Source organism: Electrona antarctica (assembly GCF_951216825.1).
Source record: "Electrona antarctica genome assembly, chromosome: 6".
NCBI lineage: Eukaryota > Metazoa > Chordata > Actinopteri > Myctophiformes > Myctophidae > Electrona > Electrona antarctica.
Genome location: NC_136811.1, coordinates 21,215,974 through 21,241,301, shown reverse-complemented (window position 1 = coordinate 21,241,301; position 25,328 = coordinate 21,215,974). Strand labels below are relative to the sequence as shown.

Here is a 25,328-nt window from a genome sequence, read left to right as displayed (position 1 = left end):
ATGCACGCGCACACACACAAAATGGTTCTGAGACAAGACTCTTGACTCTCCAAGTTGTTCACCACAACAAAAAACTGTATTAGCACATGTCTACAAAGATAAAAGACTTCTGCTTTTGCATTGTAATGATTTGTAACAAGCGGTAAAGTGATGGGATGAGAAAACTATGCAAAGTGCACCAAGAGGACAATACTGCAGTCACAACGCAGGGTGATTAATTACCCGCAATATGGGGATATTAGATCAATGTGTTGATATAGCTCGGATAAAAGAACAGATATTGCCCATAACTTATGGTGTATCTAAGAAATATAACTTAAGTTACAATGCAATACTGACCAGGGCTGGGGTCAAATCCTGGTCAGTAGGAGAAAATTCATTATAATATCAGTGTAGCCACTAGAGGCGACAAGTCCATACTGCAATTACTGCATGGCCAGTTTAGGAAGTCATTTTATGGCAGAAAAACAATTCTGCAATAAAGTTTCTTTACAAAATAGAAAATGAGCTGACAACAACCTCTATAAATGCGCATATAATTTGCATAAAACTAGAAATATATCCGGGTCTTGCAGGGTTAATCAAAAAAGTAGCATTTGTTGCATTTTTCATAAATCATTTTGACTATTTTCAGCAGTTTTCATACAGCTCTTTCAAGCTATATATAAGAAGTCTGATTTGTTTTTGCCTTGAGAAGACATGTGGTTTGCAAACTAATTGTGTATAAAATGGGTGTACAGTACTCTACAGTACCCTCTGTGCTCCACACTCTCCAATGTCAAAAAATAAACTAAACTAAAAACTAAAACTAAACTAAAAATCATCATCAAAATGTTTCATCTACACCACCTCAAAATGCTTCTCGTGTTATTGCCGTTGTTTTATTGACTGGATAAGCTGGCTGTCATCTCTGGCAATGTGTGTGAGAGGTAATAGGCCCCTGTGCTTTCTGGCCTGCTGTAATGTGCAGCGCCACACATGTAGATAAGTCATCTATCTCCCCGCGTGGAGGAGCAGGCGGGATTTAGTGTCTGCACCTGGCGGACCATCTTCTGTCTGTCCAACAAACAGGCCTCACAGTGACACTTTAAAACAGAGCAGATCCATTCAGTCATCAATCAGCCCCCCCCCCCCCACCCGCTATCTGTCATACTCATCCCCTTTTCCTCCTCTGGCTCAGTCGCACAACTGGATGTTTTCTCCCTGTGATATTGCCTCTTTTAGTAATGTTTTAATAACATCCCATTTTGGGCATGCCTTTATGGGCATATACACACACACATATATGAGACTAGGGGATATACTGTATATATATATATAAAATAAATGCTAGATCTACAAGATCACGGCCCGATATGAGCTCTAAGATCAGCTATTTTCCCTGTGTGAAGTACAGCATAAATTAAGGCTTAAGTGGTAAATTCAGTTTTTCAGTTCCCACTTCAAAGAGAGGGATGGATGGAAATTTCTGTACTTCTGAGTAGATTATAACTCCATGGCCAATGTTGTCCTTTCATAACAAATGTTCAAATAAATAATGAGTGTGCCAATGTGTAGGGATTCATCAATTCCTGACAATGCCCACAAGGCTTGTCTCTCTCCATAACATACCAGAACATTCAACAAGGTCTCCCAACACCACACACCCTGTTGCTGTTCCTGACACCCCCACTTCTCCAGGGACACACTAGTTGCGGTAATGACTCTTAACTACTTCCCTGCCGCAAGGGGTTGACTAAGGCTGGAGCCCAGGTCTGATCCTGAGACGCCGAGACTGCGTTTGTGTGTGTGTGTGTGTGTGTGTGTGTGTGTGTTCCATGCATTATGTGTGTGCATACAGTATGTGTCTAGTATTAATCTGTACTTGATCATTATAGCAGTACACATACAGACAGGAGCCTGACCTGCTACTGGCCAGTAGAAGTCATTGCCATCTGTATACCATCAGTTTATCGAAACATTTAACACACTGAAGCGAGCGTGCACACACACACACACACACACACACACGCGCGCGTGCACGCACACGCACACGCGCACACACACACACACACACACACACACACACACACACACACACACACACACACACACACACACACACACACACACACACACACACACACACACACACACACACACACACACACACACACACAATTTTAGCAGCAGCAGGGAGCTGTAAGTGCTCCCTACTGCTTTCATCTATCTTTCATCTTTCAATCAGATAAAATCAGGGAAATTAGCTAGCTGCCTGCTAGTTTCTAGCCAGTGTGCCTCATAATTCAGGGGGGTTTGCTCCCTTTTCTGCAGTCCCAGCAGGGCGCAAAGTGCAGGAAACCTTATCAGGAACATCTTGACACCAGAACCCCTTGAGCCCCAACAGTGTGCCCCAGCCCTATAGTTCACTGCAGTATTCTTAAACACACACACGCGCGCGTGTGTGTGTATGTGCCCCTAACACTCACGCATGCAAGTACACAATAATAAGACACATGCATACGCGCGTGCGCACGCGCGTGTGCGCACACGCACACACACACACACACACACACACACACACACACACACACACACACACACACACACACACACACACACACACACACACACAGCCTTGGCGTGTCAGAGACCTTGACTGTCTCCCAGACATGCCAGACCAGCAGGACCTAATGGTGCTGTCAGCCGGGGAGCTGACAGGAGGCCTAAAGGTCCAAGGCCCCGGAGCGAATCCTGCGTCTTGGGTGAGGAGCACGGTGGAGTCCAGAGGGGAGGCTGTCGGCCCTCCAGGCCCCCACTCACAGCCCAGGCCAGACAGTTTGTTCAGTTTGAAAGGTGATTAAGCTAATACATGCCGTGGGTACGGACACACATTAGCCACAGCTTTCAAAACACCAGATCATATTTCATGGTAAAGATGTTTTCATTATTAATTCCAGTAATGAGCAAGACAGTCTCTCTGCAGCTCTCTCTCCTTCCCTCACTGATCTCATAAATAGATGTAGATGTCAAAAACTGTGTTTATGACTCATGACATAATGACACCCTTTTGGTTTTGGGCTGTTCTACTCTCGGCCTTATAATTGCTCTGCTTGTGAAAATAAAAAAAAGTCTCAGAGAAGCAAAAGGCATCATATAATGGCCCCAGCGTGCTGATACTGATGATAAGGGCCAAACCAGTGATAAATCTCAAAAAAGGGGAGAGCAGAGATGGAGCATATAAGCCTGGGCAGGGCGAGAAGAGCTGAGGAGTTGTATTGTAGAACTTCAGTAACATTCTGCAGAGAATAAGGTCTGACATGTAGCATGCTGTACTGACAAAGGGCTTGGCCCAAAATGCCTATGCATATTACAAATACCCACATTATACTGCTTTCATGCATAATTACACAATGCACTACCGTCACACATGAAATCTGGTTAAGGTCCACAGGCATACTGTAGCTAAAACTGAGGTGTTAAAAGCAAAAAATACAAATACATTTAAGTACTAAAAACTACACAGTAAAATCCACATATGTACCTGTTGCTATTTTTACATGCTGGATATGTTTTCCACTATCTGCTGCTATTTTTATGTATGTTTTTCACCTGCACAAGAATTTCTGCCTTCTGTGACCTAACTGTGTCTATTGTCAGATTGTTTGTCTGGCATTCCTGTTATTGACCTGTTCTGGTTTCATGTGTGTAACTCTTAATGTATTTAGAGAATATTTGGATATTTATAGCTCGCACAAAAAAAAAATCATCCACTCTTTCTTCTCATCTCATCTCTAATCGTGTGATGTGACAACAACGTTGAGTCTATTCAGTTGAGTCTATTCTTATTCCATCTTATCCATTTGTACACTGTTGGGGTTAAATGGACACTTGACAAATTTAAAGTGCAGAAGGAAGAGAGAGAGAAAAAAAGACAGATACTAAAAGAGAAAATCAGCGAGGTGAAAGAGGATGGCAACAGGCCATAAAATTGAGGTTGGCCAGTCAAATGGCCTTGCCCGTCCTTTAGACACATTCAAGCTTAGGTTACAGAGGGAGGAAGAGGAGACCAAGGGAGCAGGGTGATCTGATCGTAACTCTCTCTCTCTCTCTATGGGCCACAGCCTCTGTCACTGGGTGGCAGGAACCTGCCCTGGACGGTGCTCTGGGTCAGCAGCACGGTGATCTGCTCCATCTAGAGGCACCATTAACATTCCTACACCTCCTGCCAGGAGAACAGACCAGGGTTAAGTAGGGTGAGAGGGTGGACTGGAACTACAGGAAGGTGAGGTGAAAACAAAGAGGAGGAGATTGGGGTGAGATAGAGAGTAGGTTTGGTACATTAAAAATTGGCGATATATCATGGAGTTGCCAGGGGGGGGAGAGATGGGGGGATGACATGCAGTAAAGGCCGTCGGGATCGGGAGTCGAACCCGCGGCACACTGCCAGACTGGATTGCCAGCCAAGGTGCCTGGACCACTGAGCCACGGCCCAGGCCTTGGTTGTCATATATGGTAAGAATATACTATGCACAAGGTTAGAGGAGGAAGATGTTTGCTCTGCAAACATTACTACGCTCTAAGCCAATGATTTAGAAACATCTCATGCTCAAGGCACACCAAAGGGCAAATCAAAACCTCAGGGCACACCTGTATTCATATCCATGCAAAATATCCTCTATAACACGTTTATCACCATAAGATTTGTATTCTTATTAACTACTCATGAAAACCCCTTAACCACTATTTCATACTTTCACAACTTTTCAAACATTTAAAAACTGACTTGGTGCAATGTCAATCTTTTATTTTCAGTACTTTTAAAGATTTGTGGGTAGCGAAAAGGCCTTGTGCACACCTTAGGACAGGTGCGTCGGAGCCGGCAACCAAATGCGAATCATGAGAAGAAAAGGGTCCCGCACTGTCTTCTGTGATACCTGATGAAGGTCGTTTAGACCGAAATTCAGCTGAATAAAACTACTGCTATAAGTGAAGACCCTTTTCTACAAATTCTGAAAATCTCTGCATGCGTGCGTGGGTCATTATGCATATCTGTCCTTCGCATATATAGAGAACTGTCCAACCAATCGGCTTCAATATCGACATGCGTGTTGGTGAGGACCCGGGGGAGTGTAGGGCCCGGTGTGAAGTGGGTCGGATTGGTGGTTGTCCATGGTAAGGGCAAGGGCCAGGTCAGTGGACCACACTACAGGGGGTCTTGTTCTGGACTATTGATCTATTCTGTGGAACAGAGGCTCACACTAAATCACACCAAGACACACAGCTCTACTGCTGCTGATGATGATGACGGTGGTGGGAGACCCCATGTGTGTGAGAGAGGGAGAAACAAGAGAGAGAGAGAGAGAGTGAGAGAAGAGCGAGACACACACAGAGGCAGAGAGAAAGAGACAGACCAGAAACATAGGGGGGGGATCTAAGAAACAGTAAAAGAGAAGAGTAACGAGATGTAGAGGGAGTGTCCAGGTCCCACGGGGGCGACCCTGGTGTCCCAGGTCACTGGTGGAGAGCATAATAGGCAGGGTGATGCAAACCAGACTACTGAACTGCCATTCTCACTGACCATTAGTGATCTGAACTAAAGTGCACCACCTCAATCACACAGTGTGACACCAATGGATGGACTGGCAACGCAGGAGAACCAGATACAAAACAGTAAATCTATAAATCCATTGGATTGCTCCACTCCTTGTGCTGCATGTGCTCCCAAATAGGGGTGCAACAGTTAATCAAACTAATAGATTTAATCTATTAGAAATATTAAACAAAAACTACCCAAAACAGCAGATCTACAAGATCACAAAGTGCTGTGATATGACACCGTTTTACAACAAAGAATAAGTGCTTACATAAGGATAATCAAAATCTGCCTAACTGCGCTTTAAAAATGTCTACAGAGGCTGCCTGTTGAAGGGTGGAAGTTTGTTCCACGCCGTCGGCCTGTAGAAGCAGAAAGCTGCTTCACCGTGTTTTTTAGTTGCCATTCTTTTAGGGACAGCGAGCAGGCCAGCAGTGGAAGACCTGAGGGGGTGGTTTTTTATTTAGGCAGGCAGTCATATAAGTAGGAAGGTGAGAGACCATTGAGAGCTTTATAAACAAGTAAGACGCGGGAAGCGAACGCAGCTCGTAAATTGCAATAACAACAATTAGAATAAATTACGTCCTTTTTAAATGTCTTTTTAAGTTCTCTTTTTCTTTCTTTTTTTTTAAGGGCCACTTCACCACTTTTCAACATCTCTTCATATAATTGGTCCTCACTAATGTTCATGATAAAACACCACCATTTTTTCCTACTCAGTCTGTGTCTCATAGGAGGGCTTTGAGCAGTTCGGACACCCGTCCACCAGTGACATCATCATTAGGCAGATTTTTTTTAAACAAGATTTGTTTTAAAATATATTTAGTTTTTTATTATCGTGAGAACGATGGCTTCAACTTTTGCATTGCAAGTTTTCTTTAATTTATTTTTGTAAAGTTTTTTCTTTTTATGTTTTTTTTAAAAGTTCCATTTAGGCACGGGTGCATATCATTAAACTTTAAACTTCAATAAATATATGAAAGCACATTTTACTTTTATTATACAATGAAGAAGCAAACAAGTAAATGTAAAAGAGCCCTATTCACAAATGTCCAAAAAATAGACAATCTACAATCCACACATTTTATATCCTATCTGGGATTTAAATCCGGGTCTTGTGAGAGACAAAAACACCTACTTGCTAGAGGCAGTACTACTAGTGAACCAGTAGGTGTACTACCTGACACAAGGGTCTACAGTTCTACTAGTGAACCAGTAGGTGTACTACCTGACACAAGGGTCTACAGTTCTACTAGTGAACCAGTAGGTGTACTACCTGACACAAGGGTCTACAGTTCTACTAGTGAACCAGTAGGTGTACTACCTGACACAAGGGTCTACAGTTCTACTAGTGAACCAGTAGGTGTACTACCTGACACAAGGGTCTACAGTACTACTAGTGAACCAGTAGGTGTACTACCTGACACAAGGGTCTACAGTACTACTAGTGAACCAGTAGGTGTACTACCTGACACAAGGGTCTACAGTTCTACAGACCACCTTCAACCACACCACATATGTGCTAGCTATAGTGTACTCAACTGAATTAACATAATGTAAAATACATATTGGTTAAACTATAATTATATTCATTAAAATAACTTCCCGATTGCACATTTAACTCTGAGAGTATACAAAATTTGTAAAAGTGAACTTTTTGTATACTGTAAATGGGTCTCTCTCTGCTTGTGGTCACTAGTCACTATGATCAGGTGCCTGTCACTTCAGTGGTACAGTAGGTGTCAACTCACACTCTGTGCATCATCACTGCAGGATAAATCTTGCTAGTGAAGAAACGGTGCGATAGAATCCCACGATGCATGTTAAAAAAATAAAACACTTTTAATAACTAGGCTACATCTGTGTTTATCCACTGTGATGATCTTGTGTCTTGGCCTCTATGTACAGTATCAGCTTGTGTGTCCATCTGCTATGTCTTAGTGGTGGTCTCATTAGTTTCATTGCCTTAAGCTATATGCCTAAAAACCTGTAGCCTGCAATATGTAAAGCTATCAGTTATATGGGGCAATGCACGCCAAGGTACACCATTAAGGGGAAGGAGGCTGTTGGTGTACCCTTCATGGTACCTTTCACCCAGCCAAGAGCTGGCTTGTACTTCATAAATACCCAACAAAGTATTTCATAACGTTAGACACATCATGCATTACAGAACTGCTACTAGGTAGAATGTAATAGGGTCATGATGGGAACACTGTCCTGGAACCAGGAGTGACATGTGCGTGCATGTGTGCGTGCGTGCGTGCGTGCGTGCGTGCGTGCGTGCGTGCGTGCGTGCGTGCGTGCGTGCGTGTGGTGACGTGATGGAACCATGATGGAGCTGTCATACCACACAGCAGAAAATGGAAAAAGTCAGAGAAATGGACAGAAACAGTGTGAATCATAACAGATCGGTTGCCAAATAACCAAATACACAGATTAATATACAGCATTCATCATTGCGACTTAAATGAAAGGAAAGCCCAAGTTAAATAAGCAGCACGTTTACGGAGCAAGTCTGCATGATGTCATGCATTTTAGAATTGGGCTATTTAAAATCAATTTATTCATTTTCAATATATTCTGCCTTTAATGAATGGCATTGGGGATGAACTTGTGTGTAACACTATACTGTGAGGACACTTATAGCCAACAGTTATATAACCTTAGACAGTGGAAAAGACACAGGCAGAGACAGAAAATGTGTCAAACAGCACACAGGGAGCCAGAGCTAGAGATTAATATGAGGCATTCATCACGGCGAGTGGAACTAGAGAAAAACCTTTGGGGACAAATCAAATATTTTTAGAATCCAATTTCAACTTTTCCCAGTGATGAATATTTTGGCTCACTGGCTGTGCTGTTAAGGATGGTTTTGATTGTGATCTTTTTGTTTAGAGAGAGGGAAAAAGCAAATGATAACACACCTAATGCCAAGGGTGGGTGAGATTAATAAGTGACATTCATCATAAAAAGACCAAGTCAAATAAGCACAAGTTCTAAAAAGAAAAGGGGGGGAAAGCCTTGCATGAGGTCATTTCACTTTAAAAACCATTCAGAACTTTTTTTCTCCTCATGAATATTGTGAGAAAGGTGTCAGGGATGGACTTGGAGGTGACATGATATATTGGCGTGGTTTTAAAAAGCCACTACATCATTCTCAGTATACTGTATAACTCTGGCTAATGAGCTAAAATGGAAGCCGACCAAGCCCATTTTCTATTTCTGCACATTTAAATCTAACACTACAAACATATGACTGAATCCCAGCAGACTAAACTAAAGCATTAATAGGCTTTATATGAGAGTCTGGCCTCATCCACACTGGGCTCCAGAAACATCCATCATGTTTTAATCATATAATAGAGGAAACACTTATGCTGGCCAGGATTCCTTCCTCTGGCCAGTGACATTGTTAAAAGTAAATGTTTGTTCAGTTTAACTGGTGATGGTTGAATGATGTGTGGGAGCAGCATGGGTAGACTGAAGTTATAGAAATGCAAACATGGGCCGGAAGATGCGCGTGTGTATGTGTGTACATGTATGTATGTGTGTGTATGTATGTGTGTGTGTGTGTGTGTGTGTGTGTGTGTGTGTGTGTGTGTGTGTGTGTGTGTGTGTGTGTGTGTGTGTGTGTGCATGATACAGGACAATCAAATGGACAGCCGAGTGAGGTGGATTATAGTCTTGCGTAGCTAGACGGTCAGAGATCAGAGATCTCTGCCTCCCAATACATACACGAATAGCTACTGATGTGAATTGAATATAGCGGCTAAAACTGGGTGGAAACAATTCAGGCATTTTAAAAATAACTGCGTAACCAATGCAAATAAAGCCTTTGGGCAGTCCTTTCATGTGGGGACGTCAATCACGTGTAAATCACATGAGGCTAGGCAAATTGTGACAGACAGCTAATGAATTGATGGCAAACACGAGAGGATATACTGCAGTGTGCGCTCGAAAGTAACCTGCTGTGCAGCTACAGTAAGTGTATCTTATCCCACATGTATCATACGTTACCCCCCCCCCCCCCCCCTCCCCCCTGCCACGCGTCAACATCACGGTACTGTACAGTAGCTCGTACGCACACAGAGGCGGGCCCTGACTCACTGTGTGTTGTGGTTTTGCATCTTTAGTAATAAATCCTGCCCTGCCAATCACTGTGACTAGCTAGCTGGTTAAACCTGCTTACACTTAGTTATCCCATGCAGTGTGACTCTGCTGGGCGCTATTCTGGGAAATGACAGGAGAGATGTTCATGTGAGGTCCCAGACACCACTCTGAAGATAAATGAGGCCTCCGCACACGAATCCAGGAGAATTACAGAATTTGCAGGCGGGGGATCATCCTACAGTGTACCGCCACACACTGAGGGGATAAATATGTGACGACAGAATAAAGACTCAGAGAAGCCATTCTTCAGCCTATCTGTCACTGGGACAGATCATGGTGGTTTCAGAAGAAACAGAGTAGTGCAATTTGAACAACAGAGGTCAGCGCGTGCAGCAACAAAGCCTTGCGAGATCCACATTCTCTCATCTGTCTGTCTGCTTTGTGTTCTTGTGTATGATGTCTGCTCTGTGTTCCTGTGTATGATGTCATACTAAACTACCAGCCAGGTCTGTCCCTCTGTGTTCCTCTCTCTTATGATCAGCGCTGGACTATAAGCACTCAAAGTACAGATACACCTGGTCAAATATTACTCAACTACAAGTGAAAGTTACTCCGTCAAACTTGTACTTGGGTTCAAGTACTGGAGTACATGCTTAAAACAATACTCATTATTTAAAGGCACAAATTTCCTAGCAATGTCAAAAGAGTCAAAAGTGCAATATTTGTCTTTTAAATGTAGTGGAGTGAAAGTATCCAAAAATACAAATACTCAAGAAAAGTACAGATACTCAAAAAATGTACTTAGGCACAGTAGTCAAATGTACAGTACTTAGTTAATGCCCACCACTATGTCTGATGTCATACTACACTGCGTGTAGCGACAAGTTCGTCAACAGAGTTCCTGCAGGAGCCAGCTAACACCTGAGTTATACTTAAAAGATTACTTGACAGATTCTCAACCTTTGTCCATAGAATAGGTCCTCATTAATGCATAATTGATCCTCATGAATTCTCATCATTTTCCCCTACTTGGTCTGTGTCTCAGAGGGGGGACGTGATCAGATCGTAATCGATCGGGAATCCAAGCTAATATAATAGAAACTGCAGGCTTTCTATTCCTGGAAAGTTATCATGCTATTTGCTATAATGAAAGCCATTGTTGTCATGTTAATAAAAATATAAATAAATAAAGGTTTAAAAAACAAAAACCTTTTTAATGATGATGTCACTGGTAGGCCATTTTATCATGAGCATTAGTGAGGATCAATTATATCAACAATTGAATTGAATTGAATATATATCAACAAAGGTTGAAAATCGGTGAAGTGGTCCTTGATTGCACGTAGGTGTCATGCACTGAAAATGACAGATCTACAAGCTCACAACTGGTCCAGCGTGACCCATGAGCTTCTATGTTTGGTGTGCAACACAGCCGCACCACCAAATCACGCCTAACAAATGAGGGCAAGGACCTTGTAACTCGTACCAGTGTGTGTGTGTGTGTGTGTGTGTGTGTGTGTGTGTGTGTGTGTGTGTGTGTGTGTGTGTGTGATATAGATGGGAGAGTTCCATGTCCATACTGGTTGTGTCACATTCCATCTCCGTATGAATACCCCCCCACTCCGGTCTGGTTCCTGGCGGCTGATTCTGTTAATTACTTTGCGTTTTATTCCCTCAGAGCTGTGAGAAAGCTCTCTCGTCACAACCGCCAGCCCCTCAACCCCCCTCTTTCCATCCCCAGCCCGCCACCACCTAATTAGCTTAATTAATTACAGCTTAACCAACTGCTCCAGTAATAATCCCCCACATCAGTATCAAAGTCATTTCCAAGAAAGTGCTTTCTTACCCCTCAAACCCATGCCCCCCCCTTCAGCCTTACACCCCGATTCTCTTCTCACCCCCCCCCCCCCCCCCCCCCCTCCTCCTACCCTCCCCTTCATCTTTTCACCATTTCCACCAGTGTTTAATGTGGGACCATGCTTAGTAGCTTTAATACCCCCCCCCTCATTTTCCCCCTTCTTCTTTTGAAGGGCTGGCGTTGATGCAGCCCTATATGTGGTAAAACTGTCGCTCATACTACAGGCTGACTTTGGGGGCATCAGTGGAGCCTGGGAAAGTGAGTCTGTGGACGGACTGGAGATTGGAGAGGACACGGGTGGCAGGGTGACGCGTCACGGCGGCTGAGCTGCGAAGAAGCTAATGGGCTCCCATCTCCTCCCACGCCTGCCTGCTGTTTCCAGATCGCCACTCAAGCGCAGGGGGGGGGGGGCTGGGGGGGGGGGGGGGGGGGGGAGTCTATCGGTTTCGCTACCGGCACAGAACACTAGGCCGGCTAGCCTCGGCACTGCATGGCTGACTGAGTGCTGCGGTGTCTCTCTGAACTCTAGTTAGCCTGTATGTGACTTTGGTCATGGCAGAGTATGAATCAGTAACCATTCCTCTAATAATGTGAAGCTGTGGTGGTTGATGTCGCTCATAATGTGAACAGCAGAGATGGGAGATGAAAGACGGCGCCGTGGCTCACAGACTGACACACACTGATCGACCAGGCCGTGTAATAAACAGGGAGCCACCACAAATTAACGTTTCCCTCTGTCAGCAAAGATGGCGAGGCGTTAGAATGGGAAATTCTCTATCAGAGGGGGCAATTATTGAACCACAGGCTTTAGTGTCAGTGCATCTGCACAATTTCATCAGAGAACATCACAAGAGAATATGCTATTAAGCGCAATCATCAAGGACACGAAGCAGAGTCGAGAGAGGTTTCTGTGTAACTTTCCATCAACTCATTAATATGTCCCCACAGCCTCTTCTAGTCAACCGCAAAGTTCAGGCACATCAAAAAAAATTATAATTACTTCAACACAGTGAATTAATGTGTCTCATTACCAACATGTAAGAGTTCACTTATCTGCAACTGTGCATGAGTTTGAAACTGTGAATGTAGACTTTATCAAGGAAAAATCATGTAATAAAATGTGTAGTACATAAGAATATTGCAGTGCACAGCACTTGCCAAAGGACAACGTCATAATGTGCTTACATTATAAATGTGCACGACTTAAGCCAGTGTCCTGGCCCTAAGCAGCACGTCTGGATATTATCCCATCTAATTTTTGAGAATACAAAAAGACCCCCATTAGGTGATCTGGGAAAGCCAATTGTTTTGATTGTGCCATCATGTGATGTTTGATCTGGCTGTGAGGAATGTAGCAACCTTTGATCCAAGGACAACATTCAATTAGATAAGGTTAACTAAATTGACCTCCTTCAGCCCTGCTACCCGGCCCAGGGCTGGATAAAGTGTAAACAACCTGTAAGGTACAGGGTAACCCAGGGATTAGTGAGGTCTTGTTGAGTAAGCAGCAGGTAGCATGCCAAATCACATGGTGGTACCGCAAGACAAAATCCACAAATAAACACCCACAAAAGTGTGTGTAGTACACACGTCACACATTTATAAGTGTGTGTGTGCACACACACACATGTGGATGTAATGCCTGATTAATACTTGGTTGCGTGATGTGCCATGCACCGAAAATTACACATCGACAAGCTCCCAATGTGTTAAGCTCTGTTGCGTTGTGACTGTGAGCTTGTAGAGGTTTATTTTCGTTTTGCGATACACAATAACAGATAAATCAGGCCTAAGTGTGTGTGCACATACTGGAATCACAGTAGAAAACGTGGTCCGGCAGACTTACTCCTTTCTTCTTTTGTTTCTGATGATAGATGAACACAGACAAAGTATCTTAAAGGAGTGCAGCTGGCAAAGCACTTTGTGGAGGAGGAAACTAGATTCCTCTTTCATTTTTTCTTTCTCTTTTTCTGTGTCTTGCTCCAAAGAGCTTAATTTATAATTATTCACTACGATAACTCTGCAGTCACTTGGGCACTTGAAATCGTGGTAGTGGTGTGTGTGCATGTGTAGTTTGCGTATGAATGTGTGTGTATGTGGAGGGGGGGCTCTCGAGTGGACTTACATCAGGCACTTTGCTGAGTGTCTCGCTGACAAACATTAAAAATGAATTGCACCTTAGTGGGAAATGAATCAAGGTGCCCTGGGAATTACATTACACCCAGTAGCTGACAAGCTAGATCACTATTTTCCAGCTGTTCAGTAGCCAAGGGTAAAGCCCCCTCACAGAGAGGAGAAAACTAAAGAGAGAGAAGTATGTGAAAGAGAGAGAGAGAGAGAGAGAGAGAGAGAGAGAGAGAGAGAGAGAGAGAGAGAGAGAGAGGGCGAGAGGGAGGGAGAGGGAGTGGGAGAGAGAGAATTACACCTCATTTAAGACCTCAAATACAGTGATTTAAAAAGGAACATGTTGCATATCAGAGCCGTTGGGCAACGGAGGAGATCGTATCAATTTGTCTAGAAAATAATAACTCAAGATAAGTGAAACCCTCACTCCTTGTTCTCTAGCCTAGGTATCCAGGATTCTCCACTGAAGAGTCCAAGTTCACCGTCTTTGGTGATACGCCAGTAACTCCTCTTGTACTTTTAAAGGGAGTCATTAAGAGAGATTACCTTAATGAATCATATAAATTCATATTTGCACTTGTTTCACACGGTGGAAGAGAACAATTATCTCAACCTCTCTCCCTCCCAACCCTGCCAGGCCATCCACTTTTAGATGAGAGGAAGCAGTGATCCAGAATGACCCCTCTTCACACTTGAAGACTCTTTCACTGTCTCTCTCTTACCTCGTGCACAAACATGCACACCCAAAGCCTCTTCACTATGGAGACGGACAGACACCAGCATGTAATCACGTATCCCCTACAGCAAACAGGCAGACTGATCTCAAGTCCGCTGGGCCTGAGGTCACATCAGTCAAACTCCATGGGCCATGACAGAAAGTCTGAGTCCGCAAGTGAGAGTAAAGCTTCAACACCAACTCTGGCACCAGTCAAACTGCACTCCACATCCCCAACTTGAGCCCAGGTTCTACCCTGCACCCTGTGCCCCCATGTCCCCATGCCCTCAGCTTCACACTCCAGAGTCAAACCTTAAGCACTGTGAGAGTGGCCTTAGTAGCCCAGCACTTCACAGATGAACAGCTCCAGTAATGGGCCGTGATTGACCTGAATAGCCGGCGCTGAGTGGGTTCCCTTGGGTGTAATCTCCACATTACCTGCTCTGTTTCACATACGCTGACTGAAGAGACAATCCTAGACGGGCTGCCTGGAAGATTAAACAACTTGTTAAGGAAGTAACAGAGGAGTTAAATAAACAAACCTCTGGCTGGGTTCATGCGCCGAATTTAAATCGCTGGGGAGGAAAATGAGAGGCCATCAGTTATGTTGATGAATCCAGTGTTCATTAAATAAAATATTTGTTGAAATTTGTATCCAGCGCAACTGCCATGTTTTAGTCATGGTTTCTGAACATAATGGGCTGAACTGGACTCTTAACAGCCGCTGAGTCTCAAAGTATGAGTCTCACATCAGCCCTGATGGCAGGGTGAAACTAAATATTTCATTTTGGAATAGCACATTATAATGAAACGGGATCTATAAAGGGAAGATTACAATGCATCTCTGACAGATTGACGTGCCTTTATGTGAAAAGCTTCCTGCAATAAAGATTATAAACAAATCTAGAGGGCAGGTCAGGCAGTAGGGCAAGTCTGATTTATACTTGGTCGTATGACAGTCCCCCACAAAATAATTGCTGATCTTCAGGCAATGCAACACATTGTGAGGTTGCAGACTGGCTATTTTTGGCGTGGGACACAGTTCCATGACGTACGAGTATAAATTAGACATAGGTTATAAAACATTCTAATGTTCTGTACTGACTGGTTTTCCCAGAGTATTTCAAACCTTCCCAGCCACAGACTATTGTTTACCAATATTTGTGTAAAGGTGAACAGCTCATACTTTACATAAACTGTAATTCACTATTGCATGATGGGCGGGCTGGGGGTCAGAGGGAGAGGAACACACCGTCTGTACAGAATAAGCCTACTGTCAATAGAAAGGACACGTGTCTGTCAATCTGTCTATTCATTATACCTCAGTGAACATCGCATCAGAAAGCAGTCGAAACAAAGCTACAGCTTGTTTAAAGACACGTTAAGACAAAGTTAGGGATTTGTCAAGTACTGAGGCATTCACAAGTAAAAAGACCTGGGCAAAGTACCATGAATTGTGATTTCAAATAGATTCATCTGCCGTATCAGTCCGGCACTCAAACATCCTTGGCTGACATCTTGATATAGCTATGTAGGAAAGCCAATATGCTGTCAAATAACAAGTGATATTAGGTAAATCAAGTACTGTAGCCTGTGTTTTTGGCTCAAATATGAACATTTATTCCCCTACTACAATGCTTTGTACTCGGAAGATAATTCAAGTGTGTCATGTTTTTCAATGGCTTTCCAAACACTTCCAACATGTGCATCATTCAGGTGTGAGTCTCCAGGGAGGGCGTGAAATGAAACAAATTAAGAATCTCTCTTGTTTTTCCTTAAAGTATATATATGTTTTAATTGTATTTCATTTTCCTCACTCTACCAGCCAGAGGAGAGAAATCAGGCCAGCAGCTTAAAGCCATCAAGTGTCTGCCTGAGACAAAGCCAGACTGTTGGTTTAACACTCAGTGGAGTGAGTGAACACATGCTTAGAAAGAGAGGGAAAAGGAGCATGATGGATGGACATATGAAAGTACGGCAGGCCTTTGAAAGCTTGTAATGGAGGAGACTACCATGGGAGCCCCCAAATTCACACCCCATCTATGGTATCGGAGTCCATCCACAGGGTATGGTTTCACAGCGGAGAGAGAGTGGGGGGGGGGGGGGGGGGGGGGGGGGGTTGAGTTTGTGTGTCCATGTTGTGCATGTATGTGTGCACAAATTCATGCATATGTCATTGCACGTGTGTGTAATGTGCATGTATGTTTAAGTGTGCATGCGTAATAATCAGATCACTGACAGCAGGTGTTCCAGTCCCACCTGCTCTCATTAGTCTTTCCCTCTTTATGGCAAGAGGTACTCTGTCTCTGACAGAGTTCTCTCAACACACGCACACACACTCTCTCTCTCTCTCTCTGGGTACCGAGCATTACATATTTATTATTTTGTAATGCCTCGTACCCACACAATTAAGTAAACATGGGTATGCAACCATGCATACTAAGCGCTCAAACTGAAAAATCCTTCATCAAAACATGCACATTCCATCACATCAGTAAATGTAAAACCACAATCAGCATCTGTTGTTTGCGCAATGTACTGTAAGGGAATCTGTGCTTTAATATATAATTCTAGCCACATGTGCACGATGCTTGTGAAAGCAATGACATTTCTCAAAGTGCATGAATACTGAATACTTGAATGTTTACAAAGTGTGAAGCACAGTATATCAGCGATGCAGGTTGTCATCAGACCACAAAAAGGATTCAGTATAACACTATTGCTAATGTAATCAAATTTAGACTTAACTTCTATGCACACACACACACACACACACACACACACACACACACACACACACACACACACACACACACACACACACACACACACACACACACACACACACACACACACACACACACACACACTCGCCCTTCCATCTGTCTAATCTGAGAACAACAAGGGGCGAGGGGACGGGAGGGGGGCGGGGGAACAACAGGTTTAAAATCAATTAAGAAACTGAATATGTTTAGTATTACAGCGGCCGGGGCATTCTCCAAGGATTAATTCCTTGTAGCTTTCATAATCCCTCTCCTCAATATGTTTAAATTAAGATTAAAGATCACTTTGTTCCCCTAGTCCCACAGCACCCAGGGTATGGTAAAGAGATCAAAACTGGGGGGCTTTTATAGGGAACATCTTTAACATTTGCTCTGCTCTCAGTGCTCTTGATTAAATGTAACATTTTGAGATCCCAGAGTTCTGAGAAAGGCATAAATCATTGTCTCACAGCTGCTGGCGTGCCTGGGGAAAACACATGCTCTCCCTCGCTCCAACCCTCTCTCTCTCTCCCCCTCTCTCTCTCTCTCTCCCTCTCTCTCCTCTGTGATCATAAAGCCCACCCGATCCGTCCGGGAGGGGAGGGGGGGGGCTGGGAGTCGGGTGGTGGAGGGCGGGAGGGGAACACCTGCAGAACGCCGGGCCGCCCTGAAGTTGAGCACGGACCGTTGAACCCCCGACTCCTCACACGCCCTCGTAACCTTCACTCCCCCGCACCGGTCTGGTCCATCCATCCATCCACTCAGCCACTGTCCAGCAGAGATCCCATCATCGCCCATTGTGCTGGCAATGAGCAGTAGTGATAATTGATCATTTATAATCAGCTCTGACATGGTTACAGAGTTGTGGTTCTAGCAAATCTCTGTTCTCTGCAGCCACCACTCTGCTGCTCTGATTAAAATTAGTAATAGCCAAGATTTCCAGGCCTCTATATTCTTGTGTTTGCAGCACTGGTGAAAACACTCCCTGGCTCTCATGGTACCATATCGGGGAAATGACCATTGGCTGCCAGCATGTTTGTCTCTCTCCAACACATGGGTCCGTGCCTTCCTAACTGCATTGGCTTGGAAAGCAACTTTTGCCCCATCTCGTTCCTTCAACGATGCCATCCAGCTTTTATTATCAATCTTTCTTTCATTCATTTGCTTCCCCTGGCACACACTTTTCATTTTTAACATCTCATTTAATGACAGCATTGACTCATTATGCTGTTGCACAGGACGCACACATGAAGTGTGTTTTGTTCTTGTAAATGATTGAAAGAGAAAACGGGGGAGAGCCGTTGCCTGAAGTGACTCGAAACTGTGACTGCCAAGAGGCCTTATCACTGTCACGTCCATCTGGAACAACGGCTCAATTAGCAGAAGTGATCTGGGACCGTCACGTTGTAATGCAAAGGGTTAACACTGAAATTTGAAATTATTATATGCCTTTGGACCCATAAAAGAGGACATTTCAAAGCATTACATCTAAGTTCCCTCGCGATAAACCCCACGCCTTTAATTGTGTTTAATTTATTAGAATGTTCCAACCTCAGCTCTGTTAAATGAAAACACATTAGTTTGGTGGTACGGGAGTTTCTGCAAGTGTACAAGGACTCCCTCTCACCACCCACCAACCCAAGTCACTCGCTTCATTTTCTAACGAAATTGGAATTTCTCTTTAATTCACTGGTAAACAATTAGACACAAAACAGATGTCATTGGCCAGATTTGAAGGCGGCTCATCTCGAATTAACTTTGTGTGTGTGTGTGTGTGTGTGTGTGCGTGTGTGTGTGTGTGTGTGTGTGTGTGTGTGTGGGGGGGGGGGGGGGGGGGGGGGTGCGGGGGGATTAGAACATGTGTCAAAAGCTGCCATTAAAATGCTGGACTAAACATTATTTGGGCTATCATTATTGCAGGGCAATTAAACTTAACAAGCCAAAACGTGCTTTGAGGCTGTTCTAAAAAAAACATCTCAGGCAAACAACTGTGTCACAGACAGCGGCCAAATAAGAACATTCAAGACATGCATTGCTCACACACTACATGCTGTACGTTCATGCGCTGACATTGACGGGACCATGCGGCAAAACCAAATATATCAAAAGTGACCTTTGAAATGTGGGCCTTTCTGGCCTCGGACGAAAAGGAAAATATACAGTAGATGTAGAGGAAACGACTGCTGGAGTGAATTAAGGGATCCATAAGTAAGGTGGTGGTGATTTCCAGAGCCTGTCACATCCTTTAAGAGATGAGACAGCACAGAGATTACAGAGACATGACCAGTGATGGCTTGGCTCTCCTCAACTCACAACCAACTATAGTCAACAATACATATGCACACACACGCACACCAGGACTCGCAACTATACAGTATACATTACCAATGTCAATGCATAATCAAGCACACGTGCACACACATGCACGCACAGAGTACACCCCAGAAGCAAGCTGCTGATTACAAACAAGCTCTCCTCTCTCTACTTAAATAAATATTATGATTTGAGAATTGGGTGGACATATCGCAGTGTCCCACAGTGTGCTTTGTGTCGCATCCCTACAGAAACCAGAAGCCAGTGTTCAAATGTAAAATAGAATATAAAATCTGATTGTGGCTCATTATATCTTAATGTCTTCAGTATGTCTATGGTGTAAGAAGTCAGCGTTGCCTTCCCTCTCTCTCCCCGCGGTTCCAACGGTCCACGTCTAATGATCAGGTTTTAAGGACTTCACTAAATGGAATCAACAGAGCCACATGGGAGAAATAAAATGCGTTTGATGCCGGAGCCAAGTGCTCCAACCGTTCAGAAATGTCATGATCACAAAACGTTGAACCCCAGAGCCGCCCCGATGGGAGAGAGGGGTGCAGCCTATTTCAGAGCGCTGCTACTCCACCTTTCATCTCTGGCAGGGCAAGGCGTTGCATCCATCATTCCATTAACACGGCTCTAACAGGCTCTCTGTGACCCCGTGGATGACAGAGAGGGGACAGGGGACATGTGGACAGACCCACAGCTTTGATATCAGACTGGCTACCCTACCAAACACACACACACGCGCACGCGCACGCGCACACGCACACACACACATACACACACACTCACTCCACTCTCCTCACTATTGACATGTATATTGGAGATAAAAGAAAGGCATTTGGCATAAATTGTGTGTGTGTGTGTGTGTGTGTGTGTGTGTGTGTGTGTGTGTGTGTGTGTGTGTGTGTGTGTGTGTGTGTGTGTGTGTGTGTGTGTGTGTGTGTGTTCGTGTGCATACATGCCATGCATGCCATGCGTGCGTGCGTGCGTGCGTGCGTGCGTGCGTGTGTACAGTACATATCACTTATTCTAGTCAGCATGTTGCTGGTCTGGATTCTGGACTGTCTGAATACATACTATCAGGAAGCTCACAATACTTGATTGTTGAAATAAGGATGTCCTCTCCCCTATACCGTAAATCTGAAGGAGAACTGCATAATTTTCTGGGAATATAATAAGATAATTTATGATGTCTATATTGAGAAATGAATTTCATATGCAGCTACAGTTTGTAGTTCTTAAACCCGGACGTGAGTTGGCGGCTTTAAGCCATGGGTTGATGGGTTCCCTCGCCAGATTTCAAATTCTTTATTCCCCATAAGGTTTTCAATTTTTTGCAGAAAATGAGGTCTGTGGTAGAGACAAGCTTAAGACAGTTTCATACTGTGAACTTGGAAGTTGTTATCACAATATGTAATTATTTTTTATGATTGGTTTTATTTACAGTATGACTGTTTAGCTCCGGTATTGTCAGATGAAGTGCCTGATCTAAGAATCACTGGTGCTGAATGTGACATGGGGAAAAGATAAAGAAGAAAACAAGGAAAAGTGAGAATAGGAGAAAGAAAGAAAGAAAGAAAGAAAGAAAGAAAGAAAGATGGATGAATTTGGGACAGAGTAAGCTTAGCATAATAGTGAAACAGTGACGAGAAGGACTCAGGCCTCCACTGCTCTACATCTACCAGAGATGTGCTTCTGGGAGCCAGCCCCCTTCTCTCTCTCTCTCACCATCTTCTCTCCTTTACTTTCTGTCTTCTGGTTTGTGTTCCAATCAGGTTTTAATATTAAAAAATATGTACCGTCTTTGAGAGCTATCGCTTTGCTGAAAGAATGTGCGCTCTAAATCAAAGTAATGCTCCAGGACTGAACACTAAATAGAATTTACCGGGGATCCTGTCTGCCTGTAGGGCTATGAAGGTGCTTTGTGTCAGAAATGCTTTGCTGCTTTCAAAATGTACTCGCAGGTCATCGTGCAACATTCAGAAAATATGATCAGTGACTGTCTGTCCATCTATTAAAGCCACAAGTAGATGTATATCATAAGCTTTTAGTTGCCTCGCTCATGCAATTTATATCGCAGGCTTGGTGCTCTTTTCCACTAGCAATGTGACAGAGATTGACGGAGAAGACATTCAATAGCCATGGAATTCCTGCTTAGGGATGACCTCACGACTCTCTGCAGTTGCTCTTATCATCTTACCTCGCTACACCTTCAGCTACAGCTGTGGTACGTACTGTAGCTACCTCCACAGTCTAAAACACACCTGAGGGGCCTGTTGGAGCTCCATCTCCATGCTGACATGTTAAAAGCCCCGGGGGGCCTTGACATGATTCAGGGCCCGGCTTTGGGGTTTAAGTCAAGGCCACACGATGAATCTCCACAGCCCCTGTATTAAAAGTGATGTACAGTCATGGCTCCGAAGACAACTCTGAAGACTAATACTTGAGGCATATTGTTTTACATTGTAGTCCCTGGATTTCTCTCCTGTATCTGTCATTATACAAGCGAGGGAAGAACGACTAACATCCCATTGTACACTTTGAGTTTTTCTTATCTTTTTTTTTGGGGGGACGGGGACAGTAAGCAAGTGAGGTGTATGATAGAGGGGTGATGTCAAGTACATCTTTTTCCAGGAGCATCAATCTTCCCTGAGAGCCCAGCGGGACAGGCTGCGATGGTCTGGTTAGGAGAGCCTGCTGCAGCTGACAGCGAGGACATGGATCCCCTTCCACCAGGGGAGGCCAGTGATGACATACTGATATTCATGACCTCATTCATGGAGGAAAGGACTAACAGGAGGATTTCCAGATTGAGAACACTGGAGAACCTCAAGCGTGAGGACATACCTGGCTGTTAGTGTAGATATATTTGAGTCACAGCAAGCTGCAGTCATTGAGTATGCAATATATTAAGTGATATAGCACACAGACGTTGATATACAGCACACAGACATTTTGTAATTTTACTTGGTCTCTTTGTATGAATGTTTGTTGTCCTACAGTGCCATGGATACTGTTCCCTACAACACACAGCGAGCATCTCTGATACCCCCTCTCACACACATACACTGATCTGAGGTCAAAGGATGCAATCACAACGACAGTATAAACTGACATCGGTGCAGCGTAACAACAGTGGTTTGCTGCTGTCAGCCAGTTCAGCTCCGCTCAGCCCAGCACTGACAGAGACTAACGGCTGTTTACAGAACTCGCACTACTGCCTTTAAAGAACCACCAGGTTGCCAATACCGCCTCTAGAATACCAGAGTGGAAAACACTTATCGGCTTTACAAAACAAACAAATGGGAGAGGGGCACCAGTGTGACATTATGGGGAGAGGGAAAATATGATGAGCTCAACAAACCCATGCAGAACCTTGCATTTAATTACTGATTAGTGAGACGGAATATACAGCAGTAGTGCCCATTACCAATCAAAACACGGAACCACACCGGAAAATAACTTGAAATACTGACATATCAAATTGGGTAAGCCTTGGTAGTTCAGAAAAACTCAAAATGTGTAAAAAAGAAAAAAGAACCTGAAATATCACAGCACAACAGAGTAGAGCAACTCAAGGGGCTTGTCCTCTAGTGACATTTCCAAATAAATGAAATAAATCCCAGAACCAGGTAAAACTTGAATACCTTGAATGGACATATTAGTCCGGCAGCCGAGGTGGACGGGTGGAATATTTGGTATATAGTATTTTTATTGGGCATAACTAATGCTTGAAATACATTCAGAATCATGAAAACATCCTAGTTTGACATGTCACATGCTACTTAAAGCATAAGGAAAGTTTGTTAATGGTAGGGTTGCAAGAAACCCCTATTAAAAAAAAGCCCAATACTGACAGCCGGTCAGCAAGTGGATTCATGAATGTACTGTATGTATATAGACAATATTTTAGGCCAATAAAAAAAACGATATACCAAATTTCCCACTTTAAACTAAAGAAGCCTGTCGGCTGCCGGACTAAATTACATACACACAATTCTACAACCTCAATATCACAAGGAAAACTATATTACCCTCATTTCAGTACGTCATGAGGGGGAGGGGGGGGGGGGGGGGGGGGTGCATGGTTAAAGCAAACAGCAGACTTGGAGGGGGTGGCGCCCCTCAAAAATCAAACATTCACATGAAATAAAATGAAAGTGATTTTCCAATGTGTGCCTACAGTTATTAAAAAATCACACTCATGATGTGAGCGGGGCCTTTTATCATGATGATGATGTATGATGATGATGTATTGGCCCACATGATGTCACATGGGCCTAAAAAGACCCCTGAAAAGGCCTAAAAAGTTTATACAGAATAAAATGTTTATACAACATAAATACATTTACATCGACTTAGATGCCCTGTACTGTATCTAAAAATCCCAAACATCGTGCAGCAGTTCTGTTGACTGACTCTGACTGACGTACAACACTTTTGCTGAAGCATGAATTTGCCCTCAAGAGTTTCAGCAGCTCCTACCTGAGTTCCTGCAGTCGTCTCCTTGCTGAGGCACCTGCACAGAGAAGGCCAGGAGATCAGGAGCCAGCAGGGACTCAGGCTTGCGGATCTCATTGAGCCAGCGGCTCATGTGGAGTTCCTTGGTGTCAGATGGACCCTGGACCAGTGGAACAAGCTTCTCTTTCAATCCATCTGCTGAACCTGAGGAACACAAAGCAGAAAACTGGCACGGGTAATTTCACACTATAACAGAGCCGACAAATAAAGATTCTCTTTATTTAACTTCATCCCTCATTGGTGCGCAGGAAAAAGGAGTGAAATTTATGTTGGTCTTTTTTTTGTGTAAATAAATCACTAACTTCTTCATAGCTGACTTTTTATAAATTCCGGAGAACTCCTGCTGCCATTTGACCCTACTTATTCTTCCTCTACCGTATGCTCTGATTACATCACATTCCCTTCTGCACCTACAGAAGCCAGCAAATGGAGAGGAGAGCCTGGATGAGGCGGTGCTACTTGATGGGCCTCTATTTCTGAGATGAGTGTTAAAGCACTAGCTGAGAATACACACCTGTCAGTTGTACAAGAGAGATGGAGAAATCTCAACACGTTACTCTAAACATTGAAGTTATGACAGACTGCCATTGGAAGACGGCCATAGGTGTCAATTTAGAAATCAGGGAGGGGGGGAAAAAGACATTTCTGTACAGAGAGCTGGAACAAAGCTTACAATCTGCTTGACAGAATGAAGCGAGTACAGTATGACCTTGTGAACTCCACGCTATGACTCGAGCTCCAATAACATGAGATTGTTGCCTGGATATCAATGTACTTTTTCCTTGCCATCAAAGACATGGCCTAGGCCCAATGACAGTGCCCGGGAGAAAACAGCGACTGAATCATATATCTGGAGAGAAATCAAGACCAAGATTGAGGGATGGATGGAGAGACAGAGAGAGAGGGGATGAGGGCTGTGTAAAACTATCACAGAAAGAAGAGTCTAGGCGGGCTCAGTCTCTCCCTCCAACACAGGCAGTAAAGTTTAACAGGGCACAGCTGCACACACCTGGGGTCCTGGCGCACACTTTTACAGCTCCCACGGTTCCCGAGGCGCATTTCACCGTCGCACGGCTGCACAACTTCAGCTCCACGTTCTGGACGGAGCCCTCGAGAGTCGGCGACGGGCTTGGAGATTTCACACCTAATAAAAAAAACAAAGCGAAAATGAAGTGCAGTCGGGCAGGTTTAAATGCTGCTGCCGCAGCTTCGTTAAACACTTGATTGGTCTTTAATTGTTCTTGACCCTTTTCGTTGCCCTCCTCCCCAGCGGTCGGCAGAAGCCAGGTGTTCTTAAATCCACACCTCAGTCAGGGTTGAGCACGTTGTGTGTGTTTGTTAAATGTG

The 25,328-nt window shown here is 44.0% G+C and overlaps 1 protein-coding gene across 1 annotated transcript in view; it reads right to left on the bottom strand.

Moving 5' to 3' along the window:
- The window catches only part of vps13b (vacuolar protein sorting 13 homolog B), a 405,382-nt gene that overhangs the window by 285,553 nt on the left and 94,501 nt on the right, over positions 1–25,328 (bottom strand). The window contains exons 18-19 of the mRNA XM_079503680.1: positions 24,991–25,125; positions 23,946–24,125 (exon numbers count right to left, since the gene is read on the bottom strand). Coding sequence (XP_079359806.1) covers positions 23,946–24,125; positions 24,991–25,125 — 315 coding nt within the window. The remainder of the gene's footprint in view (positions 1–23,945; positions 24,126–24,990; positions 25,126–25,328) is intronic.